The sequence below is a fragment of the Macaca fascicularis genome, chromosome 19 (genome assembly GCF_037993035.2).
Source record: "Macaca fascicularis isolate 582-1 chromosome 19, T2T-MFA8v1.1".
Lineage (NCBI taxonomy): Eukaryota > Metazoa > Chordata > Mammalia > Primates > Cercopithecidae > Macaca > Macaca fascicularis.
This window is the reverse complement of record NC_088393.1, coordinates 65,979,333-65,998,055: the sequence shown is the minus strand read 5'-3', so window position 1 is coordinate 65,998,055 and position 18,723 is coordinate 65,979,333. Positions and strand designations below refer to the sequence as shown.

Here is an 18,723-nt window from a genome sequence, read left to right as displayed (position 1 = left end):
GGAGCCTCCACCCGCTGGCGTCTGGCCAATGGGAGCGCTCAGTTGGGGCTGGTGGGGGCGGTGTTGCTCCGGGCTGCGATACCCGCTAGGGTGCGGGCAACCAGAGGCCTCAGTCATGGGTAGGGAGCACGGGCGGACCCCCGAGGGATGGCGGATTGTGGGGCTGGGGATCGTTCGCTGGGGGCCGTGCACGTCTCCGCGGGCCGGGCCTGCTCTTCCCGGGAGCTTGCGCGGGAGGAGGCCCGTGGCTGTTCCGCTTTACCCTCTGCTCCGCGGTGCCTAAAACGCACACGCATCAGTCAGGACGACTTAGGGGTTTGTTCATAAAAAAGATTTTGGGGGTAGCGGCTGGAAGTGGGGAGTCTCGGAGCGCGGGTCCTGTTACAGGAAAGGGATCCGATTCAGACCCCAAGGGAGAGGGTTCTGGGATCTCGCGCAAGAAAGAATTCAGGGCGAGTCCGCAGTGCAAAGTAAAATCAAGTGTGTTAAAAAAGTAAAGTTGTGAAAGAAGAGCTACTCCATAGACAGTAGGACGTTCCTGAAAGTAAGAGGAGGAATGCATGCACCCTAGGCACAATGCTTGCGTATATATAGGCTAAAAATAGATTCTGGGGAGATGTGCTCTGCTACAAGGGTTTGTGAAAAAGAATTAATTTCTTAATTACTGTATTTTTCAAGAATCTATATTATTTTTAAAGCAAAATTAGGAATGCCTTTATTCTCTAGATACCAAGATTTTTGGACACTCCCAAGTCTGGGTCTGTTTTAGTAAACATTATTAATTTGTTCCCTTAACCGTAAACATCTAGAGGTTAGGAATACCTACTTTTCTGGGAATGCAGCCCAGCCTCATTTTCCTAGTCCTCACTCAAAATGGAGTCGCTCTGGGTCGAATGCCTTTGACAGTCCTATTGCTTCTCCTTGTGGATGTTCACTTTGTGATGTGTCTTTTCTGTGGGTCTGTTGTAGTCCATTAAAATGTTTATTAAAAGTCGGGCGCAGTGGCTAACCCCTATAATCCCAGCACTTTGGGAGGCTGAGGCGGGCGGATCACGAGGTCAGGAGTTCGAGACCAACCTGGCCAATATGGTCAAAACCCGTCTCTACTAAAAATACAAAAATTAGCTGGGCATGGTGGCAGACACCTGTAGTCCCAGTTTCTCAGGGGGCTGAGGCAGGAGAATCGCTTGAACTTGGGAGGTGGAGGTTGCCGTTAGCCGAGGTCCGGCCACTGCACTCCAACCTGGGAAACAGCAAGACTCTGTCTCAAAAAAAAAAAAAAAAAAAAATTAAAAAAGAAAAATGAGAAAGCAGATTTCCATTCAAAAATGTTGCATTCAAACCGCAACAATTTTTAATTTTGTTTAATTTTTACTAAGAGCCAGACACATAGCAGGGAAGAATGTAGTTACTTGTTATTTGCTCACTCCCATGGGGCTGATGGTGTAGTCTGAGGGAATGAAGATCAACCATGACATGGCCCTTCACACAGTGTTGAAGGAGTGAAGAAGTCACCAGTGGGGATGGAGCAGCTGACTCCTGAGGGGCTCGAACTGGCCACACTCTCTCACATCCTTCTGGCCCTGTACCCTCTCTGCTCTTTGCTGGACCTCGCTCCTGAGAAGGAGCAGGTGTTAGGCAAGTTACACAAAATTATGAGAGGACATGGTTTTGGACTGAGCTCCTGCTCTAGGCCTCATGAGACCATACCAAACCAAGACAGAGTCACTTAGGCTAAATGCCACATAATCAGATTGATACTTTAAGCAGGTAGATCCCTCAACAAACCAGATTTCCAGTCTATCTGCGTCAGCATAATAAGGAAGTCCCCTCTGCTTTAATCCCTACAAGAAAAGTAACCTAGTTAGTTAACTAATTAGCCTTTTCTCTATTGTTCTGTTTCCTTGTTCCCACCTTACAAAAACCACTATTCTACCATTGCCCGGTGGGATCCATCATTCTGTTTTGCAGAGTGGAGGCTGCCCAGATTATGAATCACAAATAAAAGCCAATTTGGTCTTTAACCAAATTTGTTAAAATTTTTTCTTTTGGCTAGGTGCAGTGGATCATGCCTGTAATCCCAGCACTTTGGAAGGCTGAGGTGGGTAGATCACCCGAGGTCAGGAATTTTGAGACTAGCCTGGCCAACATGGTGAAACCCTGTCTCTACTACAAATACAAAAATTAGCCAGGTGTGGTGGCAGGTGCCTGTAAACCCAGCTACTTGGGAGGCTGAGACAGGAGAATCTCTTGAACCCAGGAGGTGGAGGTTGCAGTGAGCCAAGATTGCGCCACTCTACTCCAGCCTGGGCGACAGAGTGAGACTCCATCTCAAAAAATAAAAATAAAAATAAAATTCTGTCTTTTGACAGATGTCTTCACTCACCTGAGCAAGCGGCAGCTGCTGTGGGAACTCGATCAGGCAGCCTTCCAGGAGACCAAATCTGTCTTCTATTGGGAGTCCCAAAAAGCTGCCAGCAGCACCCCCTTCTCTGCAGGCAAAGAAGATACTAGGAGGATCTATTGCCTTACCCTGAACAGTGGCCACCAGTGTTGGAGAGGTAGGGGCAGGTGTGCAAGGATCTATTATCTTCTCTTTAGGGGAAGCCTGTGTGTTCTTTTTTTGTTGTTTTTTGAGACAGGGTCTCACTCTGTTGTCCAGGCTGGAATGCAGTGGTGCAATCTTCACCCACTGTAACCTCTGCTTCCCAAGCTCAAGTTATCCTCCAACCTCAGCCTCCCGAGTAGCTGGGAGCACAGGTGAGAGCCACCACACCGGGCTTTTTTTCTTTTTTCTTTTTTTTTTTTTTTGAGATGGAGTCTCGCTTTGTCGCCCAGGCTGGAGTGCAGTGGTGCAATCTTAGCTCACTGCAAGCTCTGCCTTCCGGGTTCACGCCATTCTCCTGCCTCAGCCTCCGAGTAGCTGGGACTACAGGCGCCCGCCACCACGCCCGGCTAATTTTTTGTATTTTTAGTAGAGACGAGGTTTCACCATGTTAGCCAGGATGGTCTCGATCTCCTGACCTCGTGATCCGCCCGCCTCGGCCTCCCAAAGTGCTGGGATTACAGGCGTGAGCCTGTAATTACTGTAATTACTTCCCCCGGCCGGGCTAATTTTTATAGAGACTGGATTTTGCCATGTTGCCCAGGCTGGTCTCGAACTCCAGAGCTCAAAGCAATCTTGTCTGCCTCAGCCTCTGAAAGTGCTGGGATTACAGGAATGAGCCACTGTGCCCAAACCTGTGTGTTCATTTTGGAGCCAGTCACTGGGCTCAGCTTTCCTCCTAGTTCTAATGGTATGGAATCTGTTATTTTGATGTCCTATTATTTCCTCTTTCCTCCTCTTTTTTTTTTTTTTTTAATTTTTGAGACAAGGTCTTGTCTGTTGCCCAGTCCAGAGAGCATCACGGCTCACTGCAGCTTCAACCTCTTGGGCTCAAAGGATTCTCCCACCTCAGCCTCATGCCACCATGCCCGGCTCATTTTTGTATTTTTTTTTTTTTTTTTTTTTTGTAGAGATATGGTTTTGCAATGCTGCCTAGGATGGTCTTGAGCTTCTGATCTTAAGCAGTCCACCCATCTTGACCTCCCAAAGTGCTGGAATTACAAAAACGCACCCAGTCTATTTTTTTTTTTTCTAGTTCTTGTTTATCTCCTTGATTATAAGGTAGGAGTTTGTCTATTGCAGTAGTTCTTAAAGTGTGGGTCAGGGAGCCCTAGATGTTCCTGAGATCCTTTCAAGGTATCAGTGGGTTCAAAACTAAGTTCATAATAATAATAAGATGTTGGCATTTTCTTTTGTTGCCAGAGGGCTCAGGAGGGTCACTGGATGCCAGTGGCAGTTGGTGTCCAGGTTCTTGAAGCCATCGCAGGAAAGAATTCAGGGATAAATCAGAATAAGCAGAAAAGCCAGAAGCTTTCATTGCAAAGTGAAAGGAAACACGGGAGACAAGTGTGAGGGAGTGGTTCCTGGCTCCTGAGTCACACCCAACGTTGTCTGCATTTCTCCTTTTATGGGTGTTTAATTATGGGTGGAATAGTCACTGGTATCTGGAAAAGGAGGGGATTTCAGGCACCGTGCTCCCCCCACCCCCACCCCAGTTACCACCCCCTTTCTCCTGTATTTGGGTTTGCCTGGAAGAGTCATGGACATGTCACCCTGACCAGTTTTGGCTGTCTTCTCTCCCTTATTTTGGGTTTTGTTATTCTGTGGTTTCTTTGCCTACTGCTTGTTTTAGTTGTGTGGGTTTTTCCATTCTCCTGGACTACCCAGTGCTATTCCTCTCTCGCTCTCATTTTCATGGGAATATACAATACAGTTGTCCAGAGGCTGCTGGATGAGTCATATTGTAACAGATGCAATGGGGACATGCAGCTATGGGAACTCAACTGCCTTCAGTGAAGCCAGACATTAAGGAGATTTGAAAAAATATCATACAATGCCACTCTTCTCCCTATTTCTGTTTTGGAAAATGCTGTTTTTCATAAAGTAGGTGATTTTTAAAAATATGTTGTATTAGTCATGTGGGCGCTGGTAACAACGTACCACAAATGGGGTGGCTTAAACAACATAAATTTATTGTTACAGTTGTAGAAGCCAGAAGTCTGAGATCAATGTGTTGGCACAGTTGGTTCCTTCTGAGGGCTACAAGAAAGTATATGTTCCATCCCTTTCCTTAGTTTTTGGTGGTTTGCTGCCAATCTCTGGCATTCCTTGGCTTGTAGATCTCTGACTTTGTCTTCAAATGGCATTTTCCCTGTGTATGTGACAAGCTGTCTGTCTCCAAATTTCTGTTTTTATAAGGACAATAGTCATAATGGACCAGGGCTCACTCTAATGATCTCATTTTAGCTCTTTAAAGATGCTGTCTCCAAGGCCAGGCATGGTGGCTCAAGCCTGTAATCCCAGCACTTTGGGAGGCCGAGGCGGGCGGATCACGAGGTCAGGAGATCGAGACCATCCTGGCTAACACGGTGAAACCCCGTCTCTACTAAAAAATACAAAAAACTAGCCGGGAGAGGTGGTGGGCGCCTGTAGTCCCAGCTACTCGGGAGGCTGAGGCAGGAGAATGGCATGAACCCGGGAGGCGGAGCTTGCAGTGAGCCGAGATGGCGCCACTGCACTCCGGCCTGGGCAACAGAGCAAGACTCTGTCTCCAAAAAGAAAAAAAAAAAATAACAGCCAATATAGGCCGAGTGCGATGGCTCACGCCTGTAATCCCAGCACTTTGGGAGGCTGAGGTGGGCGGATCAGTTGGAGACCAGCCTGACCAACATGGTGAAACCCCGTGTCTACTAAAAATACAAAAATTAGCCGGGCGTGGTGGCGCCCACCTGTCATCCCAGCTACTCAGGAGGCTGAGGCAGGAGAATTGCTTGAACCCGGGAGGTGGAGGTTACAGTGAGCCGAGATCGCGCCACTGCACTCCAGCCTGGGCGACAGAGTGACACTCCTCAAAAAAAAAAAAAAAAAAAAAAAAAAAAAAGCCAATACCTGGGGTTCATGTCACAGCTATGCAAATGCCATTCCCTGAAGGGTCAATCAACACATCTGACTGCATCTCCTCCTCCTCTATTTAAATTTCATGAGCTTTTTGCCCCTCCAGCAGGAATTACTACATCAATGTCAAGTGAACACTACTTTCTAAAGTTACCTTCACATAGGAACTATAACCCTCTAGCAGGATTTGTATAGTATGAGCACAATTTACCTTGTAGCTTTCAATTACAATTTTTTTTTTAAAGTTATGGGTGAATAAACATTCATTTTCTTACCCTATTCCTTTCCTAGATTGAAAACTCTTTTCTCTAGAGAAGGTTCTGCCATGCCATCTGTTCTGTGTTTGTTTTATGACAGGGTCTCATTCTGTCACCCAGGCTGGAGTGCAGTGGCACGATCTCGACTCACTGCAACCTCTGCCTCCTGGGTTCAAGCAATTCTGTCCTGCCTCAGCCTCCTGAGTAGCTGGGATTACAGGCGTGCACCACTGCGCCTGGCTAATTTTTGTATCCTTAGTAGAGACAGGGTTTCACCATCTTGGCCAGGCTGGTCCCAAACTCCTAACCTAGAGTGATCCACCTGCCTCAGTCTCCCAAAGTGCTGGGATTACAGGCGTGAACCACCATGCCCAGCCCTGCCATCTTTTTTTTTTTTTTTTTTTTTTTTGAGACAGAGTCTCGCTTTGTCGCTCACACTGGAGTGCAGTGGCACAATAGCTCACTGCAACCTCCACCTCCCGGGATCAAGCAATTCTCCTGCCGCAGCCTCCTGAGTAGCTGAGATTACAGGCATGCACCACCACACCTGGCTAATTTTTGTATCTTTAGTAGAGACAGGGTTTCACCATCTTGGCCAGGCTGGGCTCAAACTCGTAACCTAGACTGATCCACCTGCCTGGGTCTCCCAAAGTGCTGGGATGACAGGCATGAGCCACCATGCCCGCCCCTGCCATCTGTTTTTTTTTTTTTTTTTTTTTTGAGACAGAGTCTCGCTTTGTCACCCACGCTGGAGTGCAGTGGCACAATCTTAGCTTACTGCAACCTCCACCTCCCAGGTTCAAGCGATTCTCCTGCCTCAGCCTCCCAAGTAGCTGGGAGTACAGGTGTGAGCCACCACGCCTGGCCCTGCCATCTGTTTTGTTTTTGTTTTGAGACAGTCTTGCTTTGTAGCCCACACTGGAGTGCAGTGGCACTATCTTAGGTCACTGCAACCTCCACCTCTTGGGATCAAATGATTCTCCTGCCTCAGCCTCCCGAGTAGCTGGGATTACAGGTGTGAGCCACCACGCCCAGCCCTGACGTGTTTTTCTTTTCTCTTTTTTTGAGACAGAGTCTTGCTTTGTTGCCCAGGCTGGAGTGCAGTGGCACAATCTTAGCTCACTGCAACCTCTACCTCTGGGGTTCAAGCAATTCTCCTGCCTCAGTCTCCTGAGTAGCTGGGATTACAGGCGCCTGCCACCATGCCTGGCTCATTTTTGTATTTTTTATTAGAGATGAGGTTTCACCATATTGGCCAGGCTGGTCTCGAACTCCTGAGTTCAGGTGATCTGCCTGCCTCAGCCTCCCAAAGAGCTGGGATTAAAGGCATGAGCCACCACGCCCAGCCTGCCATCTGTTTTTAATCGTGGTGTTCTCAATTTTCCATGATGCATGGGTCTTATTAATTCTGATAATACATGGCATGACCTGAAAATTTCCTTGCAGCCCTGGGGAAGTTTCCCTTTTTCTTTTTCTTACTTATTTGTTCAATGTGGAAAGTAAAAGTTCCTCTTCAAAGTTTCTCTTCTTGTTAAAGAATAAATCATAAATGTTGAAAAGTAAGTTTCTTTTATAAACTAACTTCCTTGAAGCCTCCTTGCTTTGTGCTGTTAAGTCTTTGTTAAGCCCTATCCTATGTAGCTGTTAAACATGCTCACAGGCACGTAGTATGTTCTATGTCCTCGTACCTTAACCAAGATATTTGTCCTGGATGTGCCCACAGGCACATTCCAGCTCACAGCCTATGCTCCTTCTGTATCTGGCATAAGCAACTTCCCCTTTTCCTTTGTCTTTCCATTACTTTTGCCTATTTTGAAAAGTTTTAAACGTTAGCCAATCTAGTGTTAGTTTAGACTGTGCAGTCTGGCTGCAGCCAATGGAGACATGACACAGTAGCAGGGACAAACTACGTAAGGAATAAAAATTGCTTCCCTACTTTGATCAGGTGTGCTCTTGCCATTGTTCCATCTGTGATGAGTACCCTTTCTGCAGAAAGTAAAAACGGCCTTGCTGAGAGAATTAAATTTATGTTCGAGTGCTATTTCTTTGCAGCACCAGGGAACGAGCCTTCTGTTTCTTAATAAACATTTTACATATAACATTGAACAATCTTACCTGTAAAGTCAAAGAGTCTGTTCTTGTTCTCATTGTTCTATTTTATCAAAATATCTGCATTATTTTTTATTTGTAACTCTTTTTTTTTTTGTTTTTGTTTTTTTTTGAGACGGTGTCTCGCTCTGTCGCCCAGGCTGGAGTGCAGTGGTGTGATCTCGGCTCACTGCAAGCTCTGCCTCTCAGGTTCACGCCATTCTCCTGCCTCAGCCTCCCGAGTAGCAGGGACTACAGGCGCACGCTACCACACCCAGCTAATTTTTTGTATTTTTAGGAGAGACAGGGTTTCCCTGTGTTAGCCAGGATGGTCTCGATCTCCTGACCTCGTGATCTGCCCGCCTCGGCCTCCCAAAGTGCTAGGATTACAGGCGTGAGCCACTGCACCCAGCCGATCTTGGCTCACTGCAACCTCCACCTCCCGGGTTCAAGTGATTCTCCTGCCTCAGCCTCCCAAGTAGCTGGGATTACAGGCGCCCACCACCACGCCCAGCTAATTTTTGTATTTTAAGTAGAGATGGGGTTTCACCATGTTGATCAGGCTGGTCTCGAACTCCTGACCTCACGATTCACCCACCTCGGCCTCCCAAAGTGCTGGCATTCCAGGCATGAGCCACTGCACCCAGCCTTGTAACCCTTTCTTGACTCACTTTTAGATTAACAAGATTCTTTAAATATTTGATTCTGCCTGGCGCAGTGGCTCACGCCTGTAATCCCACCACTTCGGGAGGCCGAGGTGGGCGGATTACTTGAGGTCAGGAGTTTGAGACCAGCCTGGTCAACATGGTGAAACTCTGTCTCTACTGAAAATACAAAAAATAGCTGGGCGTGGTGGTGGGCGCCTGTAATCCCAGCTACTTGGGAGGTTGAGGCAGGAGAATTGCTTGAACCTGGGAAGTGGAGGTTGCAGTGAGCCGAGATCGTTCCACTGCACTACAGCCTGGGCAACAGAGCAAGACTCTGTCTCAAAAAACAAAGAATATTTGGTTCCTCTGAATATCTATCTTTTCTGCTTTGTCTTAGATACCTTCTTTCATGATGGAGACTTTATCTTTTGCTCCTTGCCTGCCATCTATATTGAAGAGGCTATGAGAAAGCAGACAGGAAGCTCCACAGACAGGCGGGGCTGCTTTAAGAGTACGCTTTGCTTGAGGGTGAAGAGGGCAAGAACCAGCTATCAGGTAAAAAGTTCTGAAATGCCAGAATAAAGCAGCCCTTGCTACAGAGCAAAATACATCAGACTGGCCGGGCGCAGTGGCTCACGCCTGTAATCCCAGCACTTTGGGAGGCCGAGACGGGCGGATCACGAGGTCAGGAGATCGAGACCATCCTGGCGAACATGGTGAAACCCCGTCTCTACTAAAAAATACAGAAAACTAGCCGGGCGAGGTGGCGGGCGCCTGTAGTCCTAGTTACTCGGGAGGCTGAGGCAGGAGAATGGCGTAAACCCGGGAGGCAGAGCTTGCAGTGAGCTGAGATCCGGCCACTGCACTCCAGCCTGGGCGACCGAGCGAGACTCCGTCTGAAAAAAAAAACAAAAAAAACACGTCAGATTCAGTTGTCCCCTGAACTAATCTTTTAGCATGTGACTCCTTCCCTACTTAACTTTTTGCTAACCCACAGCCAGATAGTTAATGCCAGGCGGGAAAAAAAAGAAATGGGGAAAGAGTCTGAGTTTCATGGACAGACCTTTCATTAACCCACTTTCTGGTCTATTAATCTATGGCTCTGCTGGGGGCTGCCACATCTGCTGCCACAGCTTCTCCTCACCTGACCCTGTCCAGCTTTCCTCATTCTGTATGTTTGGCTATTGGCTATACTTCCATCTGCTTTTTTTTGTTTTTTGAGACAGAGTCTCGCTCTGTCGCCCAGGCTGGAGTGCCGTGGAGTGATTTTGGCTCACTGCAAGCTCTGCCTCCTGGGTTCACACCATTCTCCTGCCTCAGCCTCCTGAGTATCTGGGACTACGGGCGCCCACCACTAATTTTTTGTATTTTTAGTAGAGACGAGGTTTCACCGTGTTAGCCAGGATGGTCTTGATCTGACCTCGTGATCCACCCGCCTCAGCCTCCCAAAGTGTTGGGATTACAGGCGTGAGCCACCGCACCCTGCACTTTCTTTTGTTGTTTTGTTTTTGAGACGGAGTCTTGCTTTTCGCTTTTTTGCCCAGGCTGGAGTTCAATGGCGCAGTCTTGGCTCACAGCAAACTCCACCTCCTGGGTTCAAGTGATTTTCCTGCCTCAGCCTCCCGAGTAGCTGGGATTACAGGCACATGTCATGACAGCTGGCTAATTTTTTGTATTTTTAGTAGAGATGGGGTTTCACCATGTTGGCCAGGCTGGTCTCAAACTCCTAACCTCAAGGGATCCGCCTGCCTCGGCCTCCCAAAGTGCTGGGATTACAGGCATGAGCCACCGTGCCCGCCCTCCCATTGGCTCTTATCCTGCTTAAATGTGCAGTAATAGCATGCACCGTGGCTCATGCCTGTAATCCCAGGACTTTGGGAGGCCGAGGCTGGGGATCACTTGAGCCCAGGAGTTCAAGACCAGCCTGGGCAACATGGTGAGACCTTGTCTCTAAAAAAAATAAATTTAGCCAGGCTTCATGGCACATGCCTGTGGTCCCAGCTACTTAGGCTAGGACAGGAGGAACATTTGAGCCAGGTTGAGGCTGCAGTGATCCCTGACTGCGCCACTGCACTCCAGCCTGGGCGACAGAGCAACAGCCTGTGTCAAAAAATAAATATAAATGTGGCCAGGCATGGTGTCTCACACCTGTAATCCTAGCACTTTGGGAGGCCGACGCGGGTGGATCACGAGGTCAGGAGATCGAGACCATCCTGGCTAACATGGGGAAACTCCGTCTCTACTAAAAATACAAAAAATTAGCCGGGCGTGGTGGCGGGCGCCTGTAGTCCCAGCTACTCAGGAGGCTGAGGCAGGAGTGTCCGGAGCTGCACGCCCCGGCCATAGCGAATAATAACTGATGATTAAAAACGCCTGAGCTCTATTCATTTCCACCTTCTACCTCCTGCCTAGATTTACTTTTTTCCCTGTATTAATACCTCATAAAAGATGGCGCTCTTCCTGCTTCTTCTTCACCCATTTTTCCCGCGCCCGCGAAAATTACTACCTGACAGCGCAGGTGCAACATGACGTTCGACCAGAGAAACCAATACCTATCTGGCCACGCCTCCACTATGAGATCATTTTCGCCTTGGCCCAACCCCTTCCCCTCCAAGTGTATATAAGGCACTGCATTACCGCCATTAAACGAGACTTGATCAGAGCACTGTCTTGTCTCCATTTCTCGTATCTCTTGTTCCCCAAATTCCCACCCCCTCCTCCAGGGCCTGCTTCGACTATCCCGCGGGCCGGGATACAGGAGAATGGCGTGAACCCAAGAGGCAGAGCTTATAGTGAGCAGAGATTGTGCCACTGCACTCCAGCCTGGGGGACACAGTGAGATTCCGTCTCAAAAAAAATGAATGAATGAATGCAGACATGGCCTCTTCCACTTTCCCCACAACTGTCAATTTATGCTTTTTTCTTTTAGGGAACATGTTGCTGAGTGACCAATTTAAATTATGTGCTTGTAACCTTCTGTGAACATACTATTTGGGCTCCTGTTTTCACACCACCTGATAAGTATTTTCCATATTAATATGCTGCCAGTTCTGATTACAATCCAACCAACTGAGCAACAAAGTTGAAACATAACCAAATCCCTGAAATATTCAGAGTCCAATATTTTGTTGTTTTGTTTTAGAGATATGGTGTTGCTCTGGTGCCTAGGCTGGAATGCAGTGGTGTGATCTCAGCTCACTGCAGGTGCGACCCCCCACCATCCTCAGGCTCAAGTAATACTCCTGCCTCAGCCTCCAGAGTGCTGGGACTACAGGTGTGCAGCACCACGCCCAGCTAATTGTTTTTCTTTTGTAGAGATGGGGTCTCAACATGCTGCCCAGATTGGTCCCAATCCACTGGGCTCAAGTGATCTGCCTGGCTTGGTCTCCCAAAGTGCTGGGATTATAGGCATGAGCCATTTCGGCCAGCTCAGAGTCTTTTTTTTTTTTTTTTTTTTGAGACAGTCTCACCCTGTTGCCCAAGCAAGAGTGCAGTGGCATGATCTCAGCTAACTGCAACCTCTGCCTCCCAGGTTCAAGCGATTCTCATGCCTCAGCCTCCCGAATAGCTGGGATTACACACGTGTGCCACCACACCCGGCTAATTTTTGTATTTTTAGTAGAGATGGGGTTTTGCCATGTTGGCTAGGCTAGTCTTGAATGCCTGTCCTCAAGTTATCTGCCTACCTCAGCCTCCCAAACTGCTGGGATTACAGGCATGAACCACCATGCCTCACCAGAGTCCTTTTTTTTTTTTTTCTTGAGAGGAAGTTTCGCTCTTGTTGCCCAGGCTGGAGCACAATGACTCAATCTTGGTTGATGGCAACCTCTGCCTCCTGGGTTAAGATTCTCCTGCCTCAGCCTCCCGAGTAGCTGGGATTACAGGTGTCCACCACCATACCCTGCTCATTTTTGCATATTTAGTGGAGACGGGGTTTCTCCATGTTGGTGAGGCTAGTCTCGAACTCCTGACATCAGGTGATCCACCTGCCGTTGCCTCCCAAAATTCTGTGATTACAGGCATGAGTCATTGCGCCTGGCCTGTATTTTTTTGTTTTAAGACAGAGTTTCGCTATGTCGCCCAGGCTGGAGTGCACTAGTGTGATCTTGGCTCACTGCAAGCTCCGCCTCCTGGGTTCACGCCATTCTCCTGCCTCAGCCTCCCAAGTACCTGGGACTACAGGTGCCCACCACCATGCCCAGCTAATTTTTTTTTGTATTTTTAGTAGAGACAGGGTTTCACCATATTAGCCAGGATGGTCTGAATCTCCTGACCTCGTGATCCACCCACCTTGCCTATCTAAGTGCTGGGATTACAGGCATGAGCCACCGCACCTGGCCCCTGGCCTGTATTTTTAATAGAGACAGTTTTGCCATGTTTGCCAGACTGGTCTCAAACTCCTGACTTTAGGTGATCCACCCACCTCAGCCTCCCAAAGCACTGGGATTACAGTCATGAGCCACTGTGCCCACCCACCTGTGTGATTTTAGAAACTGCAGACTCCTGGATTCTACTACCAGAGATTTTTATTCAGTTGGCTAGAGTGAGCATCATAATACAATTTTATGCACACTCCAGGCAATTCTGATGCACATGGTCATGAAGCCCCACTCTGAGAGTCATGTTTTAGCCACTTGATTTCTAGTAAAGAGGGTATGGCAGGGAAATTTCCTATCTTGGTTATTATTTATTTAGAGAGTATCTCACTCTCTCATAAGGCAGCAGTGTGATGGCATGATCACAGCTCAATGCAACCTCCGCCTCCCAAGCTCAAGTGATCCTCCCACCTCAGTCTCCTGAGTAGCTAGGACTACAGGTATGCACCACCATGCTAGACTAATTTTTGTATTTTTTGTAAAGACAGGATTTTGTCATGTTACCCAGGCTGGTCTCAAACTCCTGGGCTCAAGCAATCCACCTGCCTTGGCCTCCCAAAGTGCTGGGATTACAGGTGTTGGCAACTGCATCTGGCTCCATCTTGGTTATTCAGAGAGTTTCTTGCCCATGAGCTTTCTCATGTTGAATAAGGGAAGTATCCTAACTGGAAACTTTTCCACATTAACATTCATAGGGCTTCTCTCCAGTATGAACTCTCCAATGCCTGGTAAGTTGACACCGCTGGCTAAAGGCTTGCTCGCAGTGGTCACATTCATAGGGTTTCTCTCCAGTGTGCGTCCTCTCATGTTTACTAAGGGTTGAGCGATCATTGAAGGCTTTCCCACAATCAATGCATTCATAGGGCTTTCCTCCAGGATGCATTCTCTGATGTTTAATGAGTCACTACTGCTGGCTGAAGGCCTTAATACACATCACACTGATAGCTCTTCCCACTGACAGGTGTCCTCTGGTGCATGATGAGGGGAGACCTCTGGCTGAAAGTTTTCCCACAATGACTGCACTCCTAAGGTTTCTCTCCAGTATGTGTCTGCCGATGCACTACAAGCTGAGATCGCTGCCGGAAGGATTTCCCACAGTCACTACATTCATAGGGTTTCTCTCCAGAATGAATTCTCTGATGGGAAAGAAGGTTAGAGCTCCCTGTAAAGGCCTTCCCACACTGACTGCACTCAAAAGGTTTCTCACCAGTGTGAGTTCTCTGATGCATCAAAAGGTAGGAGCTCCTCGCAAAGGCTTTATCGCACTGATTGCATTTGTACGGCTTCTCCCCAGTGTGAATTTGCAGATGCCTGATGAGCTGAGTGCTTCGATTGAAGGCTTTTCCACACTGGTTACATTCATAGGGCTTTTCTCCAGTGTGAGTTCTTTTATGTGCAACTAATTGATAGCTTTGGCTGAAGGACTTTCCACAATGAGTGCACTTGTACGGTTTCTCCCCAGTATGAATTCTCTGATGGATGACGAGGTTAGAGTTCCACCTGAAGGATTTCCCACATTCGATACACAGATACGGTTTTTCTCCAGTGTGAATTCGCTGATGCGTAATAAGTTTAGAACTCTGGGAGAAGGATTTCCCACACAGGTTGCACTCATAGGGTTTCTCTCCAGTGTGTGTCCTCTGATGTACAACAAGATCATACTTCTGGCTGAAAGATTTCCCACACTGAGTACATTTGAAGGGCTTTTCTCCAGTGTGGGTTCTTGTATGTGTAACTAACTCATAGCTTTGGCTGAAGGACTTTCCACAGTGAGTGCACTCGTACGGTTTCTCTCCAGTATGAATTCTCTGATGTACAATGAGGTTAGAGTTCCACCTGAAGGATTTTCCACATTCAACACACTGATACGGTTTTTCTCCAGTGTGAATTCGCTGATGCATAATAAGTTTGGATCTCTGGGTGAAGGATTTCCCACATAGGTCGCACTCATAGGGCTTCTCTCCAGTGTGTGTCCTCTGATGTATGACAAGGTCATAGCTCTGACTAAAAGATTTCCCACAATGAGTACATTCGAAGGGCTTTTCTCCAGTTTGTGTTCTCTGGTATATGTGCTTACAACAACAGCTGAAAGAGTTTCCACACTGATTACACACAAATGACTTCTCTGCAGTCTGAATGATGTTACAGTCAGAAAAAGATGAGGCCACAGGGAAGGCAGCACAGCCATCCTCACCTCTGAAGGGGGTCCCTCCAGGGTCACTTCTTTCTGTTTGTACAAGGCACAGATTCTCAGAACAGGCTTCTCTGCATTCATCACACTCATACTGACTTTTTCCAAAATGCGCTGGCTTCTGTTCATTCAGAGACACACTGTGACTGAAGAGATTTCCATAATCCTTACAGTCATCACTTTTCTTCACTGAAAAAGTTTTACCATGAAAACAAAGGGAGGAACCATAGTTGAGAGAGTCACGACCAACAATATGTTCATAAGGGTTTTTCTTTCCTGTTTCAATGTTTCCAAGTTTACTCAAGTAAATGCTCTGACACAAGGCTCTAGCATGCTGATGATTCTCACAGTGCTTCCCACCTGCTCCATTTTTCTCATGATTAATGAAAGTTGAATTTTGTTTAAACTCTTTAACCTGTGAGTTAGGCTTAGTGAAACCTGTACGTGCAGGTAATGTCATAGGTAGAAGGCTTAAAGTAGAAGGTACAGAATAACTTCCCCCAAGTTCAGGCTCACAGTGTTCTCTTTGAGGAAACAGTCTCTCTGAGGTGAGTACCATGAACCTCAAGGAGTTGTCCTGGTGTTCCCTTAACTGGTTGCTCTGATTGTGCACTTTTCCTAATGACACCAAACAGGGTGGCTCCTCCTGTACACATTGTTTCACTTCCACGTGGTGGGACAGTTCTTCCCTAGCCTGATCTTTTTCAGAATTCAACCTATTCTCCTCAAGGGTAGTCTTCCAGTCTGAAAGAAATCCAAAATGCCTGAGTTACTGGAGAAGCATCAGAGGGGGAGGGGGATGAAGGAGACAACTGTGTAATAGAGGTGTCTCTGGTTTGTTTCCAAGCTACAAACTGTAATCTGTATGCACGCTGTGAAAAGCACAGATGGATCAGCAAACATGGTATCAGTGGTAAAGTGCAAAATACACACAAACATAATAAAGAAGTGACTAAGTAACACTGGTCCCCAAATAGAGGGCAAAAGAATAAGCAGGGAGGGGCCAGGTGCTATGGCTCATGCCTGTAATTCCATAACTTTGGGAGGCTGAGGCAGGTGGATCACTTGCGGTCTGGAGTTAGAGACCAGCTTGGTCAACATGGTAAAACTCTGTCTCTAATAAAAATAAAAAAATTAGCCAGGTCTGGTGGTGGGCACCTGTAGTCTAAGCTTCTCAGGAGGCTGAGGCAGGAGAATTGCTTGAGCCTGGGAGGTGGAGGTTGCAGTCAACCAAGATTGGACCACTGCATTCCAGTCTGGGTGAGAGAGTGAGACCCTGTCTCAAAAAAAAAAAAAAAAAAAGAAGAAGAAGAAAAGAAAAGAAAAAAAGAGAATAAGCAGGGAGGTGAAGATAAAAAGAGAAATCCACAGAATAAACTGGGTCTGCAGGATATAAAGCCATTAACCATTGCAAAAAATATGTATGTTCTAAGCCCCTGGACCCTGTGAATGTGAACTTTTGGGAAAAAGAACTGTTCAGATGTGATTAGAATTTTATTATTATTATTTACTTATTTAGTTTTCTAGAGTCAGGATCTTGCTGTGTTGAACAGACCAGATAGCGGCACAATCATGGCTCACTGCAGCCTCAAACTCCTGGGCTCCTGTGATCCTCCCCCATTGGCCTCCCAAAGTGCTGGGAATACAGCCAAGCCAACGTACCCTTCTGTGATTAATATTTTTATTTTATTTTATTTTATTTATTTTTGAGACAGAGGCTGGCTCTGTTGCCCAGGCTGGAGCAAAGTGGCACAATCTTGGCTAACTGCAATCTCCACCTCCCAGGTTCAAGTGATCCTCCTGCCTCAGCCTCCTGAGTAGCTGGGATTACAGGTGCCTGCCACCACACCGTGCTAAAAATTTTTAAATGGGGATTTTTTTCTGGATTATCCAGGGGCTCTAAATGTAATCACAAGTGTTCCCATAAGAGAAAGGCAGAGGGAGATTTGAAACACAGAGGAGAAGGTGATGAGAAGACACAGCAGAAGGTATCTGAAGACTGGAAAAGAATGCTGCAACCAACAGGAGAAGGAAAAGACAGAAATGCGTTTTCCATTTGGAGCATCCAGAGGGAGCACAGCCGTATCAACACCTTGATTTCGATCCAGTGACATTGATTTTGGACTTGTAGCCTCTGTAACTTTTAGAGAATAAATTTGCATTGTTTTAAGCCAGCAGGTTGGTGGTAATTTTTTACAGCAGCCACAGGAAACAAACACAGACTCCTAACTGGTGCTTAGTCCTAGAATATGTTTCTGCTCCACTTCTGGATCTCATAATTGCATCTCAAACATCAATACTGACTTCATATTCTTAATGCACCAATTCTACCATTTCTTCACGCTGCAAACAGAAAAAGTTTTTTAAGCATTCCAGAATTGACCCAATAGACTCTCCAGAAAAGACTGCATGGTCTCCGACGCAGCATGGGCAGCATGACTGGCTGCACCTGGGCTTCACTGTTTGCCACTTCAGACAGGTCCTTAGCCTCTTAGAGGTTCACTTTCCTTGCTGTAGCCAGAAGAAAGAATGTTTATCCTACAAGATTTATTTTGAGGCATCAATGAATCACTATGTGAGCCTCACACAGTGTCTGGCACCGACATTACAAAACATGGTTGATCTTGCCATCCTTGTTATTGTGGTGGTGGGGATTCCTCACTGTTGAAGATACGGAGCCTCCAAAAATGAGTGGCAGAGGCTCCCAGCTTAGGATCCTTGTCCAGGTCCTAAAGATCCCTCCTCTGCTTGTCACTCTGTTCATTATGGTTGCATGGCACCACAGTCAACACTACTAAGGCCTACGTCAAGTTCCCATGCATCACTCTCTGAGCACATGAGGACACAAGGATCCTTTGGCAACACATTAACTATACTCTGTGGCCATCCCTTGACTTCTGAGAGGATTTTTCCCTCCTCTCAATCAAAACCTCTCTTCCCTCCTGGGCAAGACCCTTACATGCACCCAGCACCCTCACACCTGGTGCCCTCACACCCAGCACCCTCACACCTGGTGCCCTCACACCCAGCACTCTCATTCTTGCATTGTCCTCATCCCAGCTCTGTGGTTCCTCTGGGAAGTCACTGTGGAATCCCTCATGGGAGGATGTTTTGAAAAGAAACGATAGCCCAATGAAGGGTATTTGAGGATGAGAAGCAGGCAAGAAGTCATTGGGTGGCTGAGTTGTGTCCGGGTTTTGCCTGGCCATGGAAAATCAGGTGAAGGACATTAAATATCTTGCAGTGGCTTCTCCATTAGGAGCATGAAATGAGGAAAGAGGCTGTCTTCACAGGCCAGTCAAGAGGGATGTCTATGCCATACAGAAAGACTGACAGTAAACAGAATCCAGAATGACATGATTGAGGTATGGTATGCAGGGCATGGCCCAGGGAGGAGGGTAGATAAGTAAGTGTGGGCCTTCAGAGGAAGAAATAACAGAGGCTGCAGGCGAGAGAGTTACAAGGAAGGAGGAGCAGGAAGACATGAGACAAATTCAGATAAACTCAACATCTCCAGCCTGGGGGAAACGTGAGAGGGTGCTGTGAAGATATACAAGATGCACGTTGCTTAGTGAAAGCAGTCAGTCAGAAAAGGTTATATAGTGAATGACCCCAACTATGACATTCTGGAAAAGGCAAAACTATGGTGACAGGATAAAGATCC

General features: G+C 47.1%; 1 protein-coding gene and 1 long non-coding RNA gene across 19 annotated transcripts in view; one reads left to right on the top strand and one right to left on the bottom strand.

Annotated features, from left to right (window-relative positions):
• Window positions 1-23: 23 nt before the first annotated feature.
• On the top strand, window positions 24-17,233 carry LOC135968595 (uncharacterized). The gene is made up of 4 exons (XR_012428065.1): window positions 24-119; window positions 2,373-2,561; window positions 8,890-9,047; window positions 16,845-17,233. It is a non-coding gene; the product is annotated as an uncharacterized lncRNA (long non-coding RNA).
• The window catches only part of ZNF544 (zinc finger protein 544), a 36,229-nt gene continuing 18,827 nt past the window's right edge, over window positions 1,322-18,723 (bottom strand). For 11 of the 18 annotated variants that reach the window (XR_012428039.1, XR_012428042.1, XM_065536000.2 and 8 more), the window contains one exon: window positions 13,001-15,803. Coding sequence is in view for 14 of the 18 variants with exons in the window: in XM_065536000.2 (XP_065392072.1) it covers window positions 13,894-15,803 (1,910 nt within the window). In the remaining 4 variants the exon portion in view is untranslated. Of the gene's footprint in view, window positions 1,618-2,386; window positions 2,491-3,897; window positions 4,051-8,993; window positions 9,389-13,000; window positions 15,804-18,723 lie in introns of those variants that run through there. The other 7 variants (XR_012428040.1, XM_065536003.2, XM_065536007.2 and 4 more) reach the window with 4 other exon arrangements.